Below are 27,559 nucleotides of genomic sequence, written 5' to 3' on the forward strand. Positions count from 1 at the left end.
TAAATTATATTAATTTTTATTGAGGTATAATCAATATTGTGTAAGTATAGCCAATATGTACAAGTATACAATATAGTGATTCACAATTTTTAAAGTTATAAAATATTGGTTATATTCTCTGTGTTGTGCAATATATCCTTGCAGTTTATTTTAGACACAATAGTTTGTATCCCTTAATCTCCTATCCCTATTTATCCTTCCCCTCCCCCTCACCCCATGGGTAACCACCAATTTGTTTTTATACCTGTCAGTCTGTTTCTTTTCTTATTATAGTCACTAGTTTGTTGTATATTTTTAGATTCCACATATCAGTGATATCATCCAGTATTTGTCTTTCTCTGTCTGGCTTATTTCACTTAACATAAAAGCCTCCAGGTCCATTCATGTTGTTGCAAATGATAAGATTTCATCCTTTTTATGGCTGAGAAGTATTCCATTGTATATGTATGCCACATTTTCTTTATTCATTCATCTGCTGATGGACACTTAGGTTGCCTCCATACCTTGGCAACTGTAAATAATGCTGCTATGAAAAACAGAGTGCATATATCTTTCTGAATTAGTATTTTTGTTTCTTTCAAATATACACCCAGCAGTGGAATTGCTGGATCATATATAGTTCTGTTTTTAGTTTTGTGAGAACCCTCTATACTGTTTTCCACAGTGGCTACATGAACAGGATTCCTTTTCCCCCACATCCTCACCAGCGTTTATTATTTGTGGGGTTTTTTTCTTTTTCTTTTTTGATCATAGACATTCTGACAGATATGAGGTGATATCTCAATGTGAATTTGACTTACATTTCCCTGATGATTAGCAATGTTGGGCATCTTTTCATGTGCCTGTATGCCATCTGCCTGTCTTCTTTGGAAAAATGGCTATTCAGGTCTGCCATTTTTTTTTTTTTTTTTTCAGTTCAGTTATTTGTTTTGATGTTGAGTTGCATGACCTGTTTATGTATTTTAGATGGTAACCCCTTATCAGTCATATCATTTGCAAATATTTACTCCCATTCTGAAGGTTGTCTTTTTGTTTTGTCTTTTCTTTAACTGTACAAAACTTTTAAGTTTAATTAGATCCCATTTGTTTATTTTTGCTTTTATATTCTTTACTTTAGGAGACAGATCAAAAAAAAAAAATTTGCTATGATTTATGTTCTGTCTATGTTTTCCTCTAGGAGTGGTTTTGTGGTTCTGATATAACATTTAGGTCTTTAATCCATTTTGCATTTATTTTTGTATGCTGTATTAGAGAATGCTTTAATTTCATTCTTTTACATGTAGATTACATGTAGATGTCCAGTTTTCCTAGCACCACTTAGAAGAGACTCTTTTTTCTCCACTGTATATTCTTATCTCTTCTGTCATAGATTAATTGACCATAAGTACATGGGTTTATTTCTGGACTATCCTGTTCCATCAGTCTGTGTGGTTTGTGTGTGTGTGTGTGTGAGAGAGACAGAGACAGAGAGAGAAAGAGAGAGAGAGAGAGACATTACATACTGTTTTAACTACTATAGCTTTGTAACATAGTCTTAAACCAGGGAGTAGAATTCCTCTAGTTATTTTCTTCTTTTTCATGATTGTTTGACTACTGATGGTCTTTTGTGTTTCTATACAAATTTTAAAATTATTTGTTTTAGTTCTATAAAAAAATACCATTGGTATTTTAATACGAATTGCATTGAGTCTGTAAATTGCCTTGAATAGTATGGTTATTTTAACATTAATTCTTCCAATCTGAGAACACAGTATATCTTTCCATCTATGTGTGTCATCTTCAACTTTTTTTTTTGGCTGTGCCACATGCATGTGGGATCCTACTTCCATAACAAGAGACTGAACCTGCACCCTCTGCAGTAAGGTGCAAAGTCTTAACCACTAGACTGCTAAGGAACTTCCTATCTTCAATTTCTTTAATCAGTGTCTTATAGTTTCCAAGTACAGGTCTTTTACATCCTTAACTAGGTTTATTCCTAGGCATTTTATTCTTTTTGATGCAATGGTAAATGGGCTTTTCCCTTAATTTCTCTTTCTGATATTTTGTTGTTAGTGTATAGAAACGCAACAGATTTCTGTATATTAATTTTGTATCCTGCAACTTCACCAACTTTGTTAATGAGTTCTAGCAGTTTCCTGGTGGCATGCTTACAATTTTTTTATGTATAGTATCAGTCATATATTAATTGATTTTTTAAAAACTTCATTTATTTGTTTTTGGCTGTGGTGGGTCTTTGTTGCTGCACAGGCTTTTCTCTAATTGTGGTGAGTGGGACTACTCTCTACTTGCCATGCTCGGGCTTCTCATTGCACTGGCTTCACTCGTTGCAGAACATGGGCACTAGGGCACGTGAGCTTCAGCAGTTTCAGTACATGGGCTCAGTAGTTGCACCTCTTGGGCTCTAGAGCACAGGATCAATAGTTGTGGCACACAGGCTTAGTTGCTCTGTGGTACATGGGGTCTTCCCAGATCAGGGATGGAACCCACGTCTCCTGCATTGGCAGGTGGATTCTTTACCACTTACCAGCCAGGGAAGCCTTATTGATTTTTGACTGGTAACCTTGAATGTTGGAGAAGGCAATGGCACCCCACTCCAGTACTCTTGCCTGGAAAATCCTATGGATGGAGGAGCCTGGTGGGCTGCAGTCCATGGGGTCGCTAAGAGTCGGACTCGACTGAGCGACTTCCCTTTCACTTTTCACTTTCATGCATTGGAGAAGGAAATGGCAATCCACTCCAGTGTTCTTGCCTGGAGAATCCCAGGGATGGGGGAGGCTGATGGGCTGCCGTCTATGGGGTCACACAGAGTCGGACACGACTGAAGCGACTTAGCAGCAGCAGCAGCAACCTTGAATGTTAAACCAATGCTTGTGCTAAATCCTACTTGGTCTTGGTTACATTATATATACAGATTCTATCTGAGAAGTTTTTAAGAATTTTTTTCATTCACATTCATGAGGAATGCTGGTTATTGCTTTATTTTCTGTTTTTAATAATGTGGCTGTTTCTCTGTCACATCAAAGGGATCATGTCCTTTGATTAAACTGTAATATAAAAGCTATTAAATTGCTTATATAACTTGGGAAAATAATCTCAGGAACATATCTGAACAATAAAACCATAAAATCCATTTGATATGTTTCTTGAGAAAAAATGAGAAAGCTGGACAAGAAAGTTTACATTTTCTTGCCAAGTGAAGTTTTCTAAGTGTTGCATTTTTATTATTCTTCCAGACAGATTAAATATTCCAGAAGGGAGACAAAAAAGGGAAAATTCCTTATTTTTTTTTAAATAAACAAGATAAAGTTTTCTCTTGTTAGTGGGAAAAGAATGCAAGGGTAGGGGAATGGTGGAGGAAAAGAGATATATGAAGACTGGCTCACTTCATGAGGGTTCCAACTCCCCCTCACATTTTTAAATGGGGAAAGAGAAGAACATAAACTTCTATTGAGCCCATATGGGTTATGCACTTGGTAATGCTTTTATGTATATCTTATGGCTTTGGATGGGGAAGACTTTTTGGAGGACTGAAGACTCTTACAGTGTTGCCTCCAGTATATTCCAAATAGCTCATATGGTATGGGCAAAACGTTAAAGGTAAAATTATTTAATGTACTTGATCTCCTCTTTAAATAAAGGGGCATATTTTGAGACACTGACTAACTGATGTCCAAAGGAGGGTTGTTTGGACAATGAAGAGACCCAAATCCAGGTCATCTAAAGATGTGTTCATGCCTCCCCTGAAAAAGAGAAAATTAAATGAGGTGGGCGATTACATTCTTCAATAATCAGAGGGCTTCTCTTTTTAGAAAAGGAAATAAACTTTTTAGTATACGGCTTCAGTTGGCCATATACTTCAGTATATGATCCTTCAGAAATAGGATCAAAGGTGGGAATTATAAAGAGTAGGATTTCAGCTCAACCACTGACCCAAGCTACCTTGGAGGTGGGATACAGGTGCTTTGTAATGATCTGCGTTCCAGATGGGTGATGATGGATGGATAGGCACCATCACTCTGGGACACCAGGGAGAAACAGAATTCCTGGGCTAAGGGGGAGAGGACGCTAACAGTCTGATAGACAAGGCCTGTTTCCACTTGAAGAACCTATGACTCAGCAATGTCTGCCTCCTCTCTTCACACAGGCAGGGTATGACTAGAAAATGGCGGCTATACCGTGTGTGTATGTGTGTGTTTGAGGGCCATCGCCTCTCACAATCATCCTGTACATGATAGAATCACAGGAGTTAGTAGTGAACTTGTGGGAATGACAGTCATTTGAATGTCAGACCTGGGGAACTGGTTCTAGTCTCCTTTGAGATCAGTGAGTGCTTTGAACCTGCCTGTCCTCTTGGGCTTGGAGGAGAGTCTCTGGCTGAAGGACTGCTTGCCACCTCAGGGGTCACAGGACAAGCGACGCTGGCAAGCATCGAATGGTGGGCAATACCCAGGACTGTGCAGTTCACGTAACAGGATTTGGGTTCTGGCTTGGTCTCATTACTAGCCCTATGACTTCAAGTAAATTGTCTAACCTTTCTGGCACCTTAATTTTCCTTATCTGTAAAATAAAATGCTAAACCTACTTTAGGAGCTTGACGTCAGAATTAATTAGATAACTCAGAAGAGCTCCTGGCACACGGTATAAACACTTAGTAAGTGATTATAGTTGGTCCTGACCTTGTGTGTAGCATACTGGGCTAAGCAGGGGCTGCAGTCACTTTGGGCTGCAGTTATCTTGGTCATTTATTTGACTTCTATGCAAGAATGTAACTTCAAGAGAGCAGGAATATTGATGTTTTAGGCACTATTTCATTTCTAGAAGGTTCCCCCGCCCCTGGCTTTTTTCATGCTGCATAGCTTGCAGGACCTTAGTTCCCTGACCAGGGATCAAACCCATGCCCACTGAAGTGGAAGTGTAGAGTCTTAACCACTGGACTGCCAGGACCTCCCAGGGCCTGGCACATCTTAAAGGCTCAAAGCTGGAAAGGGCTGTGTCTCATTCCTCTCCAGGCCCAGAGAGTTCCTCTTTGTGTTGGCAGACAGCAGCCCAGAAACAGAGGTCAGGGTCTGGCCCAGATTTCCCTCGGCACAACTTTGAACTGTCCACCAGACCAAACTCAGGGGCTGACAAGGATCAGCTGATGGTTTCTCACCACCCTTCCCATCTTATGGGTAAGGAAGCTGAGTCAAGGAGTTTAAATCACCGGCTCCGGGTGATATACAGTTAGCATGTCAGGGTTGAAACTGACAGGGTTGAATGTCAGGGTCCGCAGACTCTGAAGGCCTTGATCTTTCCACAAGGCCCCTGGTGTACAATTTCAGGTGTGCATACAAGAGTCATTATTATGATCTTTTCCTGAGAGAGAGAGAAATGCTCTTTTTGACTGGACGTATTAAGGTAAGCCTGGCGTCGACAATAAAGGTAATTCTGCTGCTTCCAGGTGACTGGAGGGCGGGGTCAGCTGGGACAGGAGGGCGGGGTCACTTGGGAAGGGGGGCGGAGTCTGTTGGGACAGCTGAGCCCTACTCCCCTCCTACCCTGCTCCCTTCCCTCCCAACCACCTTGGCTGGCTGAAGCCAGGGAATCTCAAACCATGGCAGAAGCAACCTAGGTCAGAAGTTCACAACACTCTATGGCCGGCCATACCACCTTGAACGCGCCCGATCTCATCTGATCTCGGAAGCTAAGCAGGGTCGGGCCTGGTTAGTACTTGGATGGGAGAAGTTCATAGCAAATGCAGATGCCAAGGTCCCACCCAGACCTGCTGACTATCAATCTGGGGGCGCCGGGAGGTGGGCGAGGGCAGGGTCAGCTTCCTGGGTGTCTCTTCCCCCGTTATTGAAGCTTGAGAACCAGCGCCTGGGCTCAGGCCCCTCCGAGCTGGGCCTCCACGCCCCTCCACCTGATCAGTCTGTCAGAAGCCCAGACAGTTTCTGCCTCATGCCATGTGATGCACCCACAGCCCCAGAACCAGAGAGAACCCAGGCCCCAGACCCAGGAGAGCTTGGGCTTCAGAACTTGAGGTGGGACCAGGCAGGGGGGCTGGCAAACCTGGTGTGTGGGGAAGGCCTGCTCATGACATCAGGGGGAGAACTTTTTATGTTTCATTTGCTGATCTCAAGAAATCTCTAGATTGACTAAGCCAGAGCACGGAAAACAGACCCTGGCACATGCCGGGATCCCAGCAGATCAAGGGAGCAGGAGACAAAGGGAAGAATTTCTTGAGAGTCCCTTGGACTGCAAGGAGATCCAAACAGTCCATCCTAAAGGAGATCAGTCCTGGGTGTTCATTGGAAGGACTGATGCTGAAGCTGAAACTCCAATACTTTGGACCCCTGATGCGAAGAACTGACTCATTGGGAAAGACCCTGATGCTGGGAAAGATTGAAGGCGGGAGGAGAAGGGGACGACAGAGGATGAGATGGCTGGATGGTATCACTGACGTGATGGACATGAGTTTGAGTAAGCTCCGGGAGTTGGTGATGGACAGGGAAGCCTGGAGTGCTGTAGTCCATGGGGTCTCAAAGAGTCAGACACGACTGAGTGACTGAACTGAACTGAAAGAAGGGAAGCGCAGGACAGGAGTTTGTGAGGAAGAGGGAGGCTGAGTGCTCTGCAGAGAAACCCTGCTGGGGTGTTGTGGGGGGAGAGTAGGAGGAGGCTCCCGGAGAGGATGGGGCATGTCTGAGATGTTTAGCTTGTTCGCTGAGCAATGTGTGAGGTAACTCCGCCCGAGCTCCCCCAGTCCTCCAGTAAATTCTATTCAACCCATGAGCATATGGTATAAGTGATTTTCGTTGTGGAAACCAAAGAAGGGTCAGGGGTTCAAGCGGAAGACCATGATGATTCAGGCTCCACTCAACAAGCAACCTGGGATCCTGGGTTCTGGGAGCAGCTGGGGAACACAGGGACCCTCCCCCAGGGGGGGGTTCGCAGAGTCTGGGGGCTTTGAGCTTCTACAGGCCACCAACTGGAGGACTTGAGCAGATGTTCCCTAATCTTGGGGGGCAGGGAGGCCCTGGGCCAACCACTCTCAACCCACTGAAAAGTGAGAAGACAAAAGGAAAATGTGGTTTGGCTCCATAAACGCGATACTAATTACAGCCATTTGTGCAAACTGCTTTCCATTAGGGCTTAATTACTTACCATGCAGTATAATCACAATTACGCATTACATGACCTACATGTCAGATTTGCTGAGTTTTATTTGCCTCCACGTGGGCTGGTCTTCCTCATGTCCTGAGGAAGTCTGGTTGTTTTCTAGGCTATTAGTGTCTTTATTTATAACTTGAAAAAAAAAGAAGTATAGGCACAACACTCAACGTATGTGTAATTCTCTCCTCTAAGAGGCAGATTACCTCATGCGGCTCTAATGTCAGTATATTGTCCAGTACGTGGGCTTGGCCAAAAAAAGAGAATGTGAATTCTATTAACACTTTATATCTGTTTGCCCTTTTTCATTTAGGAGACCTATAAAGTGTCCCTCACCAGACCAATTAGATTCCTGCACTCTTCTAAAACAGAACTTGAATAATCATTCCCAGCCAACATTAATAGCTCACCCTAAATCCATGCTTCAAAGAAGATAAAAAAAATACAGAAACAACTCCTCAGGGTGAAACAGAGCAGGACGCTATGGTCTTTGCCCCCTCCCTCCACCACCCCATGTCCTCTGCCTGCCTTTTATCTGTAGAAAACTTTGGTCAATGAATAAGTTTAATCAGAGAAATGAGAAATACAGAAACAAAGGAAAACAGTCAAAGGAGACCAAATAATAATAATATAGTCATTAAGCATAGTCAAGGACCTTTAGTTCCTTCTCAAGGACTACAGATAATATGCTGAGCCATATCCTGTGAGCTGTCTTATAAATACTAACACACCAGGGTGAAGAAGTTAACTACATGATGATCAGACTGTACCCATGACATACTCTGTCACAATTCCAAGAACTGACCTCAAAGAAATGGGAACAAATGGACCCTGGAACTGAAGATTCAGTTCAGTTGAGTTCAGTTGCTCAGTCGTGTCTGACTCTTTGCGACCCCATGAATTGCAGCACGCCAGGCCTCCCTGTCTATCACCAACTCCCGGAGTTCACTCAGACTCATGTCCATCAAGTCGGTGATGCCATTCAGCCATCTCATCCTCTGTCGTCCCCTTTTCCTCCTGCCCCCAATTCCTCCCAGCATTAGAGTCTTTTCCAATGAGTCAACTCTTCCCATGAGGTGGCCAAAGTACTGGAGTTTCCGCTTTAGCATCATTCCTTCCAAAGAACACTCAGGGCTGATCTCCCCTAGAATGGACTGGTTGGATCTCCCTGCAGTCCAAGGGACTCTCAAGAGTCTTCTCCAACACCACAGTTCAAAAGCATCAATTCTTCGGTGCTCAGCTTTCTTCACAGTCCAACTCTCACATCCATACATGACTACTGGAAAAACCATAGCCTTGACTAGACGGACCTTTGTTGGCAAAGTAATGTCTCTGCTTTTGAATAGCTATCTAGGTTGGTCATAACTTTCCTTCCAAGGAGTAAGCGTCTTTTAATTTCATGGCTACAGTTACCACCTGCAGTGATTTTGGAGCCCCCCAAAATAAAATCTGACACTGTTTCCACTGTTTCCCCATCTATTTCCCATGAAGTGATGGGACCAGATGCCATGATCTTAGTTTTCTGAATGTGACCTAAGACGACCACAATGATGCTTCCACCCATGACCAATTTGAAGCTGACTGTCAGAGCTGATTGTGCTGTTTCTGTATGCAGCCCCCTCCTTCCATCTATAAAAGCTCTTGCCCCACTGGTTGCCCCTGGAGGAGCTGGCCTTTGGACAGATGTTGCCAGCATTTGCCCCCCAACATTTGCCAGCATTTGAAATAAAGCAAACTTTCCTTTCCACCAGCCTGGCCTGTTTATTGGCCTTTGGGATGGTGAGCAGCCAGACTCCCTTTCGGTGACAAGGGCACAGTTCATAAAGACCACGGATGAGAAGGCTCTTCAGCAGATCCCCCCTAAAGAACAGCTTGGAAGTCAAGGATAGTAGCTCAAGAATCAAAGGAAGCTATTTCTGAGAAGGAGCCTCCTGCGATCTTCCAAACTCTTCCTGATGGCCTACTGTGTGCCCGGCTCTGGCCTTAGTGCTGTGAAGGCAGAGTGGGGGGTAGGGCAACACAAAATACTTGGCTTAGCCAACCTTGTTTCTGTTCTTTAGGGAAATGATGACTTGGTTGGCTGGGGGTCACAGGTAAATTAAATGGGCCCAGATAAAAGAAGAGAGCGCAAGAAAGCCGAGGAGGACAGAACAGACACATCAGCAAAGCAATCTTACTTCTGCAGGTCTTCTCATCCGAGTTGAGGATGTAGCCTTGCTTGCACCTGCAGACATATGAGCCCGGCGTGTTGATGCAGAAGTGGGCGCAGTTATGTTCCAGGATGCTGCACATGTGGACCGCTGAAAGGGAAGAGGTGGAACGTTAGAGCAACAATGATGCCTTCTCTAACTTCATCCTCCGGCAAACAGTCATCCAGAAGCTACACAGTGAAGGAGCAAGCATGACCCAGAGAAACAAGCTGCAGGCTCTGCCCTCAAGGGGGGTTTACAGCCTTTGGTGGACAAGACAGTTCTACATAAATGCCATCGTCAGTAAGTTAAGAGATTGGGATTGGCATTTATACACTACCATGTGTAAAATAGATAGCTAGTGGGAACCTGCTAGAAAGCACAGGAAGCTCAGCTCTGTGCTCTGTGATGACCTTGATGGGTGAGTTGGGAGGGGGTTCAGAGAAAGGGCCAAAAGGGAGGGAATATATGTATACATATGGGGCTTCCCAGGCAGTACTAGTGGAAAAGCACCTGCCTGCCAGTGCAGGAGAGGTAAAAGATGCAGGTTCAATCCCTGGGTTTGGAAGATCCCCTGGAGGAGGGCACGGCAACCCACTCAGTATTCTTGCCTGGAGAATCCCATGGTCAGAGGAGCCCGGCAGACTACAGTCTATGGGGTTGTAAAGAGCAAAGAAGCGACTTTGCACTTCGTATGTGGCTGATTCACTTCTTTGTACAGCAGAAACTAGCACCACATTGTAAAGCAATTATACTCCAATAAAAAAAAAAAATGTATAGATAGAGGGCCATGGAGGGTCAAAGGGAAATGAAGTTAGGCTGAGTCATATGAAATTGTTGATATCCAACTAAAAATAGGGGCTTCCCAACTGGCTCAGGGGTAAAGAATCTGCCTGCCAACGCAGGAGACGAAAGTTCGATTCCTGAGTGGGAAAGATCCCCTAGAGAAGGAAATGGCAACCCACTCCAGTATTCTTGCCTGGAAAATCCCATGGACAGAGAAGCCTAGCGGGCTACAGTCTATGGAATTGCAAAAAAGTCGGACACAACTTAGCAACTAAAAAATACAACAACAACTAAAAACAGGTCAAAAGTGACCATAGGTCACTGTCATAAGGCAGAAATTTCACAGTTCAATTAATAATATCCAATTAGTGAGCAGAGGGTTTACTGATACCAGAAGGGGGTTTGGCTAGTATATGGATTTTTCATAGGCAGAAATGGGCATGGAGGAAAAGTTATTAGTTAAATGAGGATGTAATAAAGATCATCAGAGTCTCAGGCTCATCAATCCCAAGAATAATGTAATTTTTAATAGGCAAAAGTATTATAAAAATTTTGGAGTAAAAAAATGCATTCATATGTTTCCATAATCTTTATGTCTCAATTTTAAAATATTTCCGCATTTAGTTTCTGAAGTACCTCAGCTTTCAGATTCATCAATTCTTGCATAAGTCTGTCCAGAGCTCACAAAAATTCTTATTGTTTTTTACACCTTAAATTTATTACTTGGCTTCATATAATTCAACCTGAACATATTTAAAATTAACAAGCATCAGTATAAACAGAGTACAAGTTATGCAAATGTTCTCATAAACAAAAAGGATGTCCATGCGTAGAAATTTATTTTTATAAAGCTAAAACAGAAGAGACTTTCAAAAGCTAAGAACAGTCTCCTTAACCCTGTGTTGGAAAACTCAGCTTCTGATGAAATCAATGGCATATCCTAAGTATATGTCCCTTTACTTCAAAGTAAGAAACATGGTGGGCAGTAAATGAAGGTAAAACTTTTTTATTTCATAAGAATACAATTTAGAATGATTGTGATTGTTCTGAGTTTACAATTGTCTGTGTTTTAATCCCTAAGATATAAATAACACTAAGTGCATGCTACAGAGAAAGCAATGGCACCCCACTCCAGTACTCTTGCCTGGAAAATCCCATGGACGGAGGAGCCTGGAGGGCTGCAGTCCATGTGGTCGCTAAGAGTCAGACACGACTGAGCGACTTCACTTTCGCTTTTCACTTTCATGCATTGGAGAAGGAAATGGCAACCCACTCCAGTGTTCTTGCCTGGAGACTCCCAGGGACGAGGGAGCCTGGTGGGCTGCCGTCTATGGGGTCGCACAGAGTCGGACACGACTGAAGCGACTTAGCAGCAGCAGCAGCATGCTAAGTCGCTTCAGTCTTGTCCGGCTCTTTGCAACCCTATGGACTGTAGCCCGCCAGGCTCCTCTGTCCATGGGATTTTTCAGGTAAAAATACTGGAGTGGGGAGCCATGCCCTCCTCCAGGGGATCTCCCCAACCCAGAGACTGAATCGGTGTCTCCTGTCTCCTGCATTGGCAAGTGGGTTCTTTACCACTGGTGCCACCTGGTAAGCCCATAAATAACATTAGGAAAGCTTCTAGATTAAAATCAGTCATTTTTACTTCAGTGTGAAAGAAATATCTGGGGATTTTTCTATTTTTTTATTTTGGCTGTGCCGCGTCTTAGTTGTGGCACATGGGATCTCGCATGGCATGTGAACTCTTAGCTGTGCACGTGGGATCTGGTTTCCTGACCAGGATGGAACCCAGGCCCCCTGCATTGGGAGCCCGATGCTCATGCCTTGGACCACCCCAGAAGTCCTGAAATATCTGTTTTTGTGACCATGAGCAATTTTCTTAACTTTTTTAGTATTAAATGGGAATAAAAATAGTACTAACTTCATAAGGACCTTGTAAGGGTTAAAGAAATTAAGATGGTAAAGTGCTTAGAACACTGCCCAGTGGAATGTTTGATGTGCATTAACTGTATGTAGCAAAGGAGAAGTGTGGCTGACTTTTATTTCACATGCTTGGGTTCATCCTATATATATTCGTCTTCAACTTGGCTTTTCACTCAACATTAATAACAGATTCTATCTCTACTGACATATGCTCTCTTTCATGGAATCTAAGCTCCGTCCAGTTTCTGGAGATGTTCAGATGTGAAGACACAGACAGTTGGTCCTAATTATTCACGGATTCCATATTTGCAAATTTGCCTACTTGCAAGAATTTATTTGTAACCCTAAAATCAGTATTCACAGTGTTTTCATCATCATTTAAGGACACGTGCAGAGCGATGAAAAATGTAAGTTGCCTGATGCACTCGCTCCCACCTGTAGCTGCACAGGCGATGCCCTGCCCTCTTGTTTCTGCTCTCAGGCTGGGAACAAGTGTCCTTTTCAAGGTCTGTTAGGTGCCACACCTTTTGTGTTTCTGTGCTTTCTGTTGGTGATTTTGCTGTTTAGGATGACCCAAGCATAGTGCTGAAGTGCTGGTGTTTGTTGAAGTGAAGTGTGTCTGGTGTTCCAAAGTGCGAGAAGGCTGTGAGGTGCCTTTCAGAGAAAATGTGTGTTTAATAAACTTCATCCAGGCAGAGTGATAGTGTTGTTGGCTGTGAGTTCAATGTTAATGAATCCACAATATATAAATAAGTGAAAGTCACTCAGTGGTGTCCGACTCTTTGCGACCCCATGGGCTATACACTCCATGGAATTCTCCAGGCCAGAGTACTGGAGTGGGTAGCCTTTCCCTTCTCCAGGGGATCTTCCCAACCCAGGGATTGAACCCAGGTCTCCCGCATCGCAGGCAGATTCTTTACCAGGTAAGCCACAAGGGAAGTCCTTATGGTGTCTTTAAACAGAAACATACATAAAACAAGACAATGTATTGATCAGTCGACAACAATGCTGGACCAGAGGCTCAGAGGAACCTAATCCTGTATTTCCTCTAGGAGCAGCGGTTCATACTTAGTAATTCAGTATTCACCAGGCTTTACAGAACATCATTACCAAGAATACTGAGAATCAACTGTACACCCTAGATTTGATCAAGTACATTGCTGGTAGGTCACCTTCAGTCACGTCCGACTCTTTGCGACCCCATGGACTGTAGCCCTCCAGGCTCCTCTGTCCATGGGATTTCCCAGGCAGGAATACTGGCGTGGGGTGCCGTTTCCTTCTCCAGGGGATCTTCCCGACCCAGAGATCGAACCTGCGTCTCCTGCACTGGCAGGCAGGTTCTTTACCTCTAGTGCCACCTGGGAAGCAGGTGATCAAGTACATTAGGTCTGGTTTATTCCTTTTAATTGCTTTATCCATTGGTCATATGACTATGCCTCATTTTATTTAGCCATTTCCCCAACCAGTCCACATTTTCACTTTCCCAATGGTGTGATAAGCATTCTCAAACACATCACCTTGAGCACATGTGCAACTGTTTCTCTAGAACTGGGTCCTGCTTTAAACAGATATCACCTAATTGCCTTGTAAGGTAGCCCATACCATCAATGCATGACAGTAATGATTCCCACTTCCTCCAAACTTTAGCTCTCAGGATTATCAAACATGAAGTTTTGACAGGGAAAAATCATTATCCTGTTTTTAATTTGCATTTACTTTGCACCCTGGAAAGCTTTCTTCTTTTCCAGGCTGCTGGCGTCAAATTACCCACGGACACAGAGGTGGTTCTTGTGCAACTCTCAGCGTGTCATGATTCTCCTCTGTAATGAAGGAAATCTGAAGTCTAGGCAACCAGCAACACAGCCGCTGTCCACTGGTGCAAGGCCCAGGTGATGAGCCTGCTGCCTGACTTCTCACGGAGACCCTGACAGGATTATTTAGATGGGACACACGAGGCAGAGAAAATAACCTCTCAGCTACAGACAGCATAGCGGATGACTTCTGCGAACAGACGAAAGCCAAGCTTCACCAGGACCTTGCATGAATTCCTTAATTTCCCTGAGCTCTACTTTCTTCACTTGTCGAATAGGGAAATTAAAAGAACTACTGCATAAGGTTTGGAGTGACAGCTTGTTACTCAGGCTTGTTTTGGCTATGTACTATAAAAGAAATTGGAACCAGGAATTCGGTGTAATGGTAAGAGCACTGGATTAGAAGCCAGAAGACCTCTGCTCCAGTTTCCCTCTGCCTAGAACAAGTGAGGGACGTTCAGGTAAGTTGGGGAGCTCTCTCTGACTTATTTCTTCACCTGTAGAATAAAGGCATGTCTGGTGTCTAGGGGCCTTCAGTACGGACATTTGTGTTTTTTAGAAGCTGTCCTTCCTTCTCATTCTAAATGTGTGATGACAGGGGCAGCTATGTGTTGGTGTGAGGCAGTCCCACTCCTGGCCACTGTTGAGTGTACAGGGTTTGAGAATTGGAGTCTTTTCTTGGCATTTAGGCACAAGAATTGAGGAAACGGGGGCTTATACCAAGGGCAAGCATATCTGAGGGCTGACAGGGTACATGCTGTCTGCCCAGGGAACCAGATAAATCCAAGGGGAAGCAGAGAGTGGCGATGGAAGCAAAGCTGGACTGTCATCACTACCCTTCTTGTTTCCAGTGAGTAATATAATGCAATCTCCTCTCTTCTAAAGCTAGCCCAAGCTGAATATCTATTACTTTCAACCAAAAGAATCCCAAATGTTTTTACTAAGGTCGTATAAAAATTCTCCATCTCTGAAATTCTATAGGTATGTGAATATAGGTAGGAATGAATGATCCTAAGAGCATCTGACCCTAGTGCCTTCCTCTCCCAGGGGACGAGCCTTTGTGACGTGACCGGAGAGAGGGGGATTGTCCTGCCTCCTACAGTGGCCTACGGGGGTCTTACACCTCGAAGGCCTTGTAGGTTGAAGCTGGAACAAGGCTTTGAGTTCAGCAGAAAGAATCACTAATAAGCAGACTAAGTCATTGGCAGGATTGGATTTTGGATTTTTTTTAACTAGTAAGTCTGAACATTCATAAATGTTTATTAATGGATGTGTGATTGACCAAAGGAATGATCAAAGCAGGGGTGGGCTGACTGGGGGTCTTGAACTATTACTGGGTATGGAAAGTCAAGGTATGTAGAAGTCGATCTGGCCTCCCACTGAAGGAGAGCTTTGAAGGGCTGCAGTAAGTGTGAGCTTTATCCAGGTGGGTTGATGAGAGATGTGTCTTAGGAACACTGTCGAGTGACTGAGTACTCAGTTGTGTCTGACTCTTTGTGATCCCATGGACTGTAGCCCACCAGGCTCCTCTGTCCATGGAATTTTGCAGGCAAGACTACTGGAGTGAGTTGCCATTTCCTACTCCGAGGGATCTTGCCGCCCCAGGGATCAAAACTGAATCTGGCATCTCCCGCACTGGCAGGCAGATTCTTTACCAATGTGCCACCAGAGAAGCCCAGGAACACTATTAGGGCCTTCAACCGTGCCTGGGTAAGGTGGGGCTCTTAGGGTAGGAATGACCAACCTCCAGGCTTTAAATACCTGGCTAAGCTGATAAAGCTGAGGCCAAGAGGTTAATTAAAAACAGCCCTGGGAATTCCCTGGTGGCCCAGGGGTTGGGACTCTGTGCTATCACTGCTGAGGGCTTGGCTGCAATCCTGGGTTGGGGAACTAAGATCTTGCGAGTGGCTTGGTGCAGCCAAAAGCAAAAACGAAAAGAAAACAGACAGCCCTACCCAGGTTACAATTTGTCAGAAGGCTCAGGATAGACATGCATTTTTCAGCCTCTAAATTCAGTGTCCTCTCTCACTGGGTGGCAAAAACGTTGGGCCTCAGCACGGGTAGGTTTTGGTCACTTTGCAGACAGGGCCTCATTCACAGGGCACCAGGCCTCTAAGTTTCTCTTGGCAGTCTGAGAATGCAACCTCAGGAGGCCCCCGCTGCCCCTGCCCTCAGCTGTGGCTGGTATAGGGATTCACTGCCAGTGCGTACAAAGCCACCGCTGTGCCCAAGTTCATGTCCACACCAGTGAGCACCAGAGCCAGGACTCCCAGTCAAGGTCAGACCTTCGAATTGTACAATAAAAGTGTCTGCTTTCATCATACCTGGAGACACCTTGTCTCTCCCAATCCACAGATCCAGCCGCGATTTTCACTTCCGCCCAAAGCACACCAGCCTTAGCCCATCTTCCCTCTGAAGTCTCTTCTCCACGTCTATTTTGACCTCTGTGTCCCTGCCGAGCCTGTCGTTTAGCACTTCTCAAGTTGTGGGTTGTGTCTCCTTCAGATCAGATCAGTCGCTCAGTCTTGTCCGACTCTTTGCGACCCCATGAATTGCAGCACGCCAGGCCTCCCTGTCCATCACCAACTCCCAGAGTTCACTGAGACTCACGTCCATCGAGGCAGTGATGACATCCAGCCATCTCATCTTCTGTCGTCCCCTTCTCCTCTTGCCCTCAATCCCTCCCAACATTAGAGTCTTTTCCAATGAGTCAACTCTTCCCATGAGGTGGCCAAAGTACTGGAGTTTCAGCTTTAGCATCAGTCCTTCCAAAGAAATCCCAGGGCTGATCTCCTTCAGAATGGACTGGTTGGATCTCCTTGCAGTCCAAGGGACTCTCAAGAGTCTTCTCCAACACCACAGTTCAAAAGCATCAATTTTTTGGTGCTCAGCCTTCTTCACAGTCCAACTCTCACGTCTATACATGACCACAGGAAAAACCATAGCCTTGACTAGACGAACCTTTGTTGGCAAAGTAATGTCTCTGCTTTTGAATATGCTATCTAGGTTGGTCATAACTTTCCTTCCAAGGAGTAAGCGTCTTTTAATTTCATGGCTGCAGTCACCATCTGTAGTGATTTTGGAGCCCAGAAAAATCAAGTCTGACACTGTTTCCACTGTTTCCCCATCTATTTCCCATGAAGTGGTGGGACCGGATGCCATGATCTTCGTTTTCTGAATGTTGAGCTTTAAGCCAACTTTTTCACTCTCCACTTTCACTTTCATCAAGAGGCTTTTGAGTTCCTCTTCACTTTCTGCCATAAGGGTGGTGTCATCTGCATATCTGAGGTGATTGATATTTCTCCCGGCAATCTTGATTCCAGCTTGTGCTTCTTCCAGCCCAGAGTTTCTCATGATGTACTCTGCATATAAGTTAAATAAACAGGGTGACAATATACAGCCTTGACGAACTCCTTTTCCTATTTGGAACCAGTCTGTTGTTCCATGTCCAGTTCTGTTACTTCCTGACCTGCATACAAATTTTTCAAGAGGCAGGTCACGTGGTCTGGTACTCCCATCTCTTTCAGAATTTTCCACAGTTTATTGTGATCCACACAGTCAAAGGCTTTGGTAAGTCAATAAAGCAGAAACAGATGCTTTTCTGGAACTCTCTTGCTTTTTCCATGATCCAGCGGATGTTGGCAATTTGATCTCTGGTTCCTCTGCCTTTTCTACAACCAGCTTGAACATCAGGAAGTTCACAGTTCAGATATTGCTGAAGCCTGTCTTGGAGAATTTTGAGCATTACTTTACTAGCGTGTGAGATGAGTGCAATTGTGTGGTAGTTTGAGCATTCTTTGGCATTGCCTTTCTTTGGGATTGGAATGAAAACTGACCTTTTCCAGTCCTGTGGCGGCTGCGACGGGCGCGCTAAAGCGCAGCTGAGAGGAGCCACCCCACGTCCGAGGTCAGGGGCAGAAGCCGGGAGGACCCCATGCCCGAAGGGCGGCAGCCAAGAGGAATTACCCCACGTCGGAGGTCAGGGGCAGCGGCAGAGAGTACCAGACTGCGACGGCGCAGGAACAGCCGAGAAGAGCTACCCCGCGTCTGAGGTCAGTGGGGGCTGCCGAGAGGAGATACCCAGCATCCGAGGTCAGGGGCGGCAACGAGAGGAGTTACCCTGTGTCCGAGGCCAAGGGCAGCGGCCGGGAGGAGATACCCCACGTCCAAGGAGCTGTGGCTGCGAAGGCGCAGGAGGGCCTAGAGGAGGCCCTCCCACGTTGAAGGTCAGGAAGGGCGGCGGTGAGGAGATACCCCTCGTCCAAGGTAAGGAGCAATGGCTGCGCTTTGCTGGAGCAGCCGTGAAGAGATACCCCACGCCCAAGGTAAGAGAAACCCAAGTAAGACGGTAGGTGTTGCAAGAGAGCATCAGAGGGCAAACACACTGAAACCATACTCACAGAAAACTAGTCAATCTAATCACACTAGGACCACAGCCTTGTCTAACTCAATGAAACTAAGCCATGCCCGTGGGGCAACCCAAGATGGGCGGGTCATGGTGGAGAGGTCTGACAGAACATGGTCCACTGGAGAAGGGAATGGCAAACCACTTCAGTATTCTTGCCTTGAGAACCCCATGAACAGTATGAACAGTATGTGTCTCCTTAGACGTCATGAAATTAACAGAGACTCTGGACTCGTTTTTTTTTTGTTGTTGTTGTTTTTGTTTTTAAATGAAAGAGAAAAAAACCATTAAAAATATCATTCTTTTCCTTGCAATCACCCTTCCTACACATTCTATCCAATAAACTGCCATTCACCTTTCACATCCATGTAGCACATCGTGGTTAAGATGTAGGTTCTGAGCCAGGATGCCTGCGTTCACACCTCAGCTCTACCATTGAATGCTGTGTGACCTTGGTCAAGTTACTGAATGTCTCTGGGTCTCTGTTTCTGCTGTAAAATGAGAACTATGGGAGCATCCACTTCACAGGTTTGTTGTGAGAATAAAAGCTATCGTCATTATGATCTCCTCTTTAAAGTTCTCTTGGACTCCCTAGGCAGAACCAGACATTCTGTGCTCAGAGGTCCCCCAGTGCCAGGTGACTTCCCAGGGTCTCTGAAGTGTACACTTCATACAGCAAATGTCCTGTTTATCTGCGATAAGAGCATTTTCCCACCATCCTGAAACCCTCGGGCCTGGCAGGTGGAGGGTAAGTGCTCTGGAACCAGAGAGACTCCAACTCTGCCACTTGAAACTGCTTATCCTTTCTAAGCCTCAGTTTCTACTTCTGTAAAATGGGGTAATAGTAGTACCTGCTTCACAGGGCTGTTATAAGTATTCAGTCAAATAACATATGGAAAGTACCTAGCCTAGGACAAAATTAGCTGTAATTATACTATCAGAGTGTAGTTCAGTAAATGTTTAAGGAACAAACAAGATTTCCAAAACCCCAGAGAACTGCCATCTGAAACAGAAGACACTCATCACTGTTGTCTGAGGACTGGAGGGCAGGTCAAAGCCAAGGCCATCTGCCTACCCTGCTGGTCCTCTGTGTGTTTGACTGTAATCACACACACCACGGTGCACATGGAACAGGACTCTACAGCTTATAATGCCATCTGTTCATGCATCTATGCTCTGCAGGTAAAATCCCCATTTTACAGATGTGCTCAGCATCTGCACAGTTGGCAGGGGGGGTCATTGAGACAGCCCCCTCCCCACAAAGGCTTCCCATCCAACTCCAAGGTGAATGTCAACCTCAGAGCTGGTGGACCTAGCATGGCTGGACTGTGCAGATGCTGCTCACAGAAAACCATTTACCTTAAAAGAGGAATGTCTACCTCCCAATGCAAAGAGAGGTGAAACAAGCAAGAGGTTTGGAAGCAGAACGCCCACCGCCCCCCATCTCTTGGCTGCTTGTTCTTGGGGAATCCATTTAACAAGTTTACAGTCCTATAAAAGAGAGGGATAGTACCGTGCCACCTCCCCAGATTCTTGTGAGGATCAAGTGTGAAAACACAAGAGAAAGAGCTTTGTAAATGTTAGTTATTGCGATCTTTACTGCACAGTTGACAAAGAGGCCCAGGGGCCCCCTTAACCTTTCAAGACAGTTGACAGGTCTGCTCAGTGGAGCCCTGCGATGCGGAGATTCAGGAGCTGGCCTTCTGCAGGGTGGGAAGAGGGATTCAGTTGCTGGGCCCTGGTGAATGAATGAATGGCATAATACTGATGTTCTCTTAGAGCTCTTACAGAAAAGAGGTGGATAGCCAAACTGTCTTTTAGTTTTGCTGCCTGGTCAAAAAGCAGAGAGAAGGCTCTTCTACGAGCAAGTTCACAACCTCACCCTCGTCATATTACCTTTCCCTTCGCGGCTCAATTCAGGGCGCTTAGAGAAGAGCTCCTCCATTAACATTTATCCAAGACAAATGAATAAACCTGTCAAAGCTGTTACAGGACCAATTTCTTTCTTTCTTTTTTTAATATTTCCAGGAAAGGGGGAGCATAAATTCTGCAGAAGTCATTTAAAGTCATAAACCTTAAAAATGTTTGCAGTGCATTCTATTGGGTGAAGTTTTCCAGGTGACTCAGGCCACGGCACGCCGTAGCGGCCCAGACCCTCTGCGGCGCCAGGGAAATGGCACTTCTGAATATTTTCCAAGTGACATTGCAGAGCGAAAGGTTCTTTTTCCTTCATGGCATTGATTTTTCAAGTAAACCTTTTGATTTTGGAGTAAAAAATCAATGGGCTCTCTGCTTTTTGAAGTCAGTTTTCAGTAGAGAACTTTAAAGACACATCAAAAGCACACTGTTCTTCCTTCCTGAGGCTTTGATGGGGTGGGGCAGGGGAGAGGTGATAGAGGGACTTTTTCACATTCTGAGAAGTAGTCCAAAGGTTCCCGCTCCTGGGGAGTCAGAGATGAGTCTGGCCAATAAGGTCAATCTCCACTCAGACTCCAGGGAAATACTAGTCATCTCAGAATAGACTTGCTTTTGTTTTCCCATCAAAGAAGCAAGGCAGTTGGAGGGGACAGAGGCCACTGGGGGTGGCCAGGCAGGACTGAACACTGTTTTACCAGGTCAGGAGGCTTGTCCCATTTCCAGGGACCAGTGTAGAGCCTGCATTGCCACCCCGGGCCCCTGCCCTTCTGGAGGAAGAAAGGACGAGAAGACAGTGGCAGAAGCTGGAGACCGAGAAGAGGACAAGCTGACCTTCTGGGAGAGCTGAAACAGGAGCTCGGCTTGGATGGCTCCTGGGAGGAGTCTGGCAAGAAAGGGAGAGTAGGGTTGGAAAGCAAGAAGGGGGAGAAGACCTCTAATGCAGAATAAGGCAGCTCAAGGACTTGGGGAGCCATGACCTTGCAGAAGTTGGGAGGCACCTGCATCCTATCAAGTGAGGGGGCACCAGGGGCACGTCTTGCCCCCCACCCCCATACACTACTAGGCTTCTCTCTGGGTTGAGAAAACATCCAGAGCTAGCACCACTGTAGAGCAAAAATGCCTGGTATTCCACGCCGTCCAAGGAGAAGTTAAATTTTTCCCATTTTCATGCTTACTCCAACTCATGAATTCCAACCTAGGTAATGCCAGGCCAATCCAAGGTGCTGGAGGAAAACGTCCCCTCCCTACTCTGACTCATTAAGCAGCTTGAGTATAAATGTCCTTTCCCCAGGGAAATCTCCCTGAGCCCCTGGCCTAGGTCAGGTCCTGCCCTGAATTCTTCCCCCATTTACACTTACAACTACAGTTAATTACTTATTTGTAAATTGCATCCTTAATGAGCGTCCTTGGCCAGAGTGTGAGCCCCAAGAGAACACTGTGTCTTATCTCGACCTTTGCTAAAGACCCCTTGCCAGCACAGTACTTGGGACCAGGTAGCACAGAATGAACCCGGGAAGGTGAATGACCTCATCCCAACGATGCCCCGAGAAGAGCCACAGAGGAGCAGGACTTACTGCACAACTTCTTCTGGAACACTGAGGTCAGCGTCTCAATCTGGCTGAAGTTGGCCACCAGGAAGACGTGGTCCTCGTGGGGCTCGCTCCCAATGGCCTTCAGCGTGTTGAAGTCCACCTGGCCCACACCGATGGCAAAGATCAGGATGCCTGTGTCCCGGGCTTTTGCGGCCACCTCGGCCACCGAGTCCTGGGGCCTCCCATCAGTCACGATCATTATGACCCGAGGCACATTCTCCCTCAGGGGCCGGGCCCCCTCTGCTTCCGAGAAGGCGATGTTCAGGGCGTACTGGATGGCCAGCCCCGTCATGGTGCCCGTGGACAGATGCCGCATCCTCTTGACGGCACGCTCCACCTCGGACTTCCTCTTGAAGGTCTTGAGGGAGAACTCGTTCTTGACCGTGCTGCCATACTGGAGCAGACCCACACGGGTGACGTCAGGGCCAATGTCCAAGAACTGCAAGATGTCCACAATGAACTCCTTGACCTTTGCGTAGTCGTGGGTGTTGACGCTGCGTGAGCTGTCGATGATAAAGACCACGTCCGCTCGCTTGTTCTCACAGGCGCTCCCTGGGGAAAAGGGGGGAGGGCAAACATATCATAAGAGCATTGAGCATAAATATCCGACTATATATAAGTTATCAAGGAAGATCAAACCGGTCCATCCTAAAGGAAATCAGTCCTGAATATTCATTGGAAGGACTGATGCTGAAGTTGAAGCTCCAGTACTTTGGCCACCTGATGCAAAGAGCCAACTCATTAGAAAAGACCCTGATGCTGGGAAGATTGAAGGCAGGAGAAGAAGGCAATGACAAAGGATAAGATGGTTGGATGGCATCACTGACCCAATGGACATGAGTTTGAGCAAGCTCTGGGAGATGGTGAAGGACAGGGAAGCCTGGCGTGCTGCAGTCCACGTGGCCTGCAAAGAGCTGGACACGACCGAGTGACTGAACAACAACAACAATAAATTATCAACAGATAGTCAACAAAGACCTCCTGTATACCACAGGGAACTATTTTCAATATTTTGTAATATAAGGAAAGAGAATCTGGAGAAGTTATATATATCTGCATAACTGAATTGCTGAGCTATATACCTGAAATTAACATATCACAAGTCAAATATACTTCAATTAAAAATAAGTAAAATAAGATTGTTAAGGACCCAATGCAGGTTGGAAATCCTAGGGCCAGGGGTCACCTTTCAAATCTTCATCATTTTCTTCACTCAGGAAGGTTGTAAGGATGCATATGTGTTTGACCGGGTGATCATGAATATTGGCAGCAAACAAGATACTATTTCTTTTTACAAAAGAAGTGAACTTCAGCTTCTAGAAAGTTATCAATGTAGTTTTTAGGTGGGCAAACATTTGAGCAGCATCAAAATTACTTTGTTATTTACTGCACAGCACATTAGCTTGGCGGGATACTGCAGGAAGTATAGAAGATGCTTAGGGCAGGGACCAAAGTCAAGGAGTTTACAGTCTACCTGGGGAGACTTAACTAATGGAAAAAGGAAAGAATAACTAGTATGACAGTGTGTGGTGCAGATGCTAGGTGTTCAGAGAACAGGGATATTAGTGGGCTGGGGTCAAGGAGATGGGACACAAGCTGGCTTTACAGATGTATAGTGTCTGGACTGTGGGAAGGAACACGTGCAGAGGAGGCCATGAACAAAAGCCCAAGATGGCATGAATACAGCAGACAGTAGAGTGAGTGTTGAAGGCACTGCTAAGAGTTATGGATAGGAATGAAGTTGGAGGGGTAGCTTGAAGTCAGTTACAAAAAGACTTTAAATTCAGATTGAAAAAAAAATAATAATAAATTCAGATTGAAATTTGTACTGATACCACAGCTGATGGGCATAATATGATTAGCATTATATTATGTAACTTATCTCTCCTGCAGGGAAGTTATGTAATAAAAGGTCAATTGAATGGGCCAGAAGTTTGTGGAGAGGATATGGACAAAGCAACCCTCATACATGGTTGGTGGGAATGTAAACTGGTGCAGGCTCTGTGGAAAGCACTATGGAGGTTCCTCACAAAACTAGGAAGAGAACTACCATATGACCCAGCAATTCTGCTCCCACATATTTATCTGAAGAAAAAACCAAAAACACTAATTCAAAAAGAGGCACCCCAATGTTCATAGCAGCATTATTTCTAACTGCCAAGATAAGGAAGCAACCCAAGTGTCCATGAACAGATGAATGGATAAAGAAGACATGCTATATATAATCAATGAAATATTAGTCATAAAAAAAGAATGAAATATTGCCATTTGTGACAACATGAATGAACCTCGAGGGTATTATGCTAAGTGAAATAAGTCAGACGGAGAAAGACAAACTGCTATCATTTATATGTGAAACCTAAAAAATAAAACTAGTGAATAAAACAAGAAACAGTTCTCTATAGAGAACAAACTAGCAGTTACCAGTGGGGACAGGGAAGGGGTGGGGCAATACACCAGTTAGGGATTAAGAAGTACAAACTTCTATGCATAAAATAAGCTACAAGGATATATCGTACAACGGAGGGAATATAGTCAATGTTTTATTTTATTTATTTCTGCCTTGCAACGAAACTTTCAGAATCCTAGTTCCCTGACCAGGGATTAAACCTGTGCTCTAGGCAGTGAAAGCAGAGTTCCAACTGCTAGACTGCCAGGCAATTCCCCAATACTTTATAATGACTATAAATGGAGGTTAACCTTTAAAACCTGCGAATCACGATGTTCACACCTGTAACTTATATTGTACATCAATTATACCTCAGTTTTTTTTTAAAAAAAGAAAAAGGTCAGTTGAGTCGGGTAGGGGTGTGCAGTGTGGACAATCCAGACCATTGCTGCACTAATCCGGTTGAGAAGGAAACAATCTGAACCAGGGGTAGGAGGCTGGCAGGCGGGGGCAGCAGTGGAAATGGAGATGGTACAAGCCAAGAAACATTCAGCAAAGGGCACAGTTAAGCTGGAAAAAAGGCAAGTGTTGGAGTCTCTCCGTTACCAGCACAATTGCCATGCTTACTCCTCCAGTGCTGAAGCAAGAAGGCATTCTGGAAAGAGAATGAGATGAGAGGCCTCCTGCCCCAGAGGGTGGAGGTGGAGGCTGGGCGTTCCTCCTGGAATTTCTCCGATGTTCTAAGCCACGGCCTCCAGCCTCTCTCCCCTTCCTCCCTCCCTTTCCCAGACTTCCCGCTGGTAAATCCCAATTTGACAGGGATTAGAAGAGGGATCTCAAATGCCTGCCCTAAATCCCAATCAGCGCAGCTGCAAGAAAGAGGGAGAAAGCCAAAAATGAAGCAGTGAGCCCAGTCATTGAAATGACAAGTGGGAAAGGCCAGTGAGGTCACCCTGTCCAGGCCAGCCTGCCAGGCCCTGCCTCTCCCCTGAGCGCCTGCACAGACACACCTCGTGCATTGCAGCCTCACACGCCTAACAATTTTAGGGGCAGAAGCACACACCCCCCACCCCTCAGACCAGCATCACGGCAGAAAGCCGACCTTCGGGGGCATTCACACATACCACTGGGGCCTGGGTGAATTTAAGGTGAGTTTCTCAAACCAGAGCCTCCAGAAACTGCCTTTGAGGACCCAGGGATAAGATCAGTATCGACCCTGACATTTTAACATCTTGACTCCAGACAGCTTTCATCACTATGGTCTCCTGTGGTTTCCAGAACAAGCTCTGAAGAGCAAGGGAACCATATCTGTTGGATAGATGAGAGCATGAAGGTGTTGAGAGTTTGAAAATCTCTTACAATTTAGGAACAGAAAAACTCTGTGGAGGACAACACCTCACTGAGGCTCTGAGGATTAGCTGCGGGTAAAGAACTGAGTCTTGGGCTCAGCAGGTGGGACCCCCCCCTCAATATGTGGGAGCTTCACAGGCAGGCTCTGCTCTACCCACACCACCCCCCCCCTCCTTCCTCAGTCCTCCCTGTGCCAGGCTCCGGCTGGGGAGGGGCAGGGTGGCCATGGACAGCTGTGTACCTGCCCAAGGAAGCGCAAGGGCCTGAAATCCAGTCCAGTCCTGAGCCCCAGGGGCTGCGTCCACTTGGGAGGCCCCTGGAGGGGGTGCCATTCTCTAATTTCCGTGAGAAGTGTCTGTGGTCTAGCATGTGGCCCTGGGTCCAGGCAACACGTGACAAACCTCCGGGCACTGAGGCTGGACACCCACCCCCTGCTCTACCAGCTTCAGTCTGAACTGACTACAGGGAGAACAGGACCCAGTGATCTCCACCTGCTCAGAAGGACTGGAACCAGCCTGGACCCGGCCACGCGGGAGGATATTAATGAAAGACTCCTTGGAAGGGAGGGTGGCATGGAGACGGCACACTGGCTCCCTAAGAACGCTCTTCCTCTGGAAGCAGGGGTCCCCTTGGGACTGGGATTCTTCCTGTGGGTCTTGGTCCCTGTGCATCCCAGCAAGCAACACAATCAGTTTAAAGGGGATTCTGGAAGTTGCCCAAGGAATGATGTGCTCCGCTGGACTCCTTCCCATCAAAACAAATGAGGAGTTTTTCACAACGCCTGGCATTCACAAAATCACATCAGAGGTTCGAAACGGTGTTGGAGGGACCCTCCAAGGAGCTGTGACTGAGAGTTGAAAACAGCAAGTTCTGGCAGCCCGAGTGACCAACTTTCTCCTGGACGTCTCCTCCGGTCCCTTGAGAGCTCAGAGACATAGCTTCTGCAGCCTGTCCCGGAAAGGGCCGGTTCAGTGGGCCTCAGACTCGAGGTGTCTCCCAATTCCCTGAAGGACTTGTTAAAAACTAAGGTCTGTGAGCCTCACTTCCAGAGTTTCTGATTCTGTAGGTATAGGCTGGCACCTGAAAATATGCATTTCCAGCAGGTTCCTGTGTGAAGTCGATGTCACTGGTCCAAGGACCACACTCTGTGAAACCATGAGTGTAGGACCTAGAGAGATTTCTGGAGAAAGGAAGTTTTGGTAAGTCTTGACCTCATGTCTTACTGTGGATTACCCAATGTGGGAAACTGGTCATCTCTGCAGCCATGCAGTGGGGATACAGTTTAAGCCTTGAGTCAACGTTTGTAGAATTAAGCGGAATTCCCGGTGATGGAGCAAGGCTTCAGGTGGAAGGGACTGAGTCAGAACCGGCAGTTCAAGGAGATGGACTCAAATCAGAGTCAAAAAGTGCTAGAGCAGGTCTCAGTTCAGTCAGTTCAGTGGCTCAGTCGTGTCCGACTCTTTGAGACCCCATGGACTCCAGCACTCCAGGCTTCCCTGTCCATCACCAACTCCTGGAGCTTACTCAAACTCATGTCCATTGAGTCAGTGATGCCATCCAACCATCTCATCCTCTGTCATCCCCTTCTCCTCAGGTCTAGGTCCTGCTGAGTCCAGGACTCAAATCTTTGCCACTTTATGAGGGAACACAGTCACTTTCTAACTTTTGGTCCAGGAACTCACAGACTAATAAAGTCTTAGAGCTGGAAGGATCTATATAGAGTCCAAGTTATTCACCTTACAGAAGGGAAAACTGAGGCTCAGAGAGGTGACTCCACCTCCACGAGGCCCCAGGGCTCACGAGGGTCGGGCCTGGGACCATCCAGGTGCCTTCTCCCCACTTCGTGGCGGGTCCCTGGGAAAAGTCTCGATACCACTGGCACTGCAATATGAGCGCTTTGTAAATACTCAAGGACATTCTGAAATATTTGCCTTCACAGTTTCTTCACCCAGGAACTGATGTTTCTGGAAACATCTCCTCTGTGTGTGCTCCTCTCACATATCAGTTCTGATAAACAGCATCCCTGTCTAATTAGCCCAAGAGAA

The 27,559-nt window shown here is 46.0% G+C and overlaps 1 protein-coding gene across 2 annotated transcripts in view; it reads right to left on the bottom strand.

The window, feature by feature from the left end:
• The window catches only part of MATN2 (matrilin 2), a 172,928-nt gene that overhangs the window by 96,590 nt on the left and 48,779 nt on the right, over positions 1-27,559 (bottom strand). For both annotated transcript variants that reach the window (XM_005215629.3, NM_001102528.1), the window contains 2 exon segments: positions 21,758-22,327; positions 9,330-9,452 (listed from right to left, as the gene is read on the bottom strand). In XM_005215629.3, the coding sequence (XP_005215686.1) occupies positions 9,330-9,452; positions 21,758-22,327 (693 nt within the window).

The sequence above is a fragment of the Bos taurus genome, chromosome 14 (genome assembly GCF_002263795.3).
Source record: "Bos taurus isolate L1 Dominette 01449 registration number 42190680 breed Hereford chromosome 14, ARS-UCD2.0, whole genome shotgun sequence".
Taxonomy (NCBI): domain Eukaryota; kingdom Metazoa; phylum Chordata; class Mammalia; order Artiodactyla; family Bovidae; genus Bos; species Bos taurus.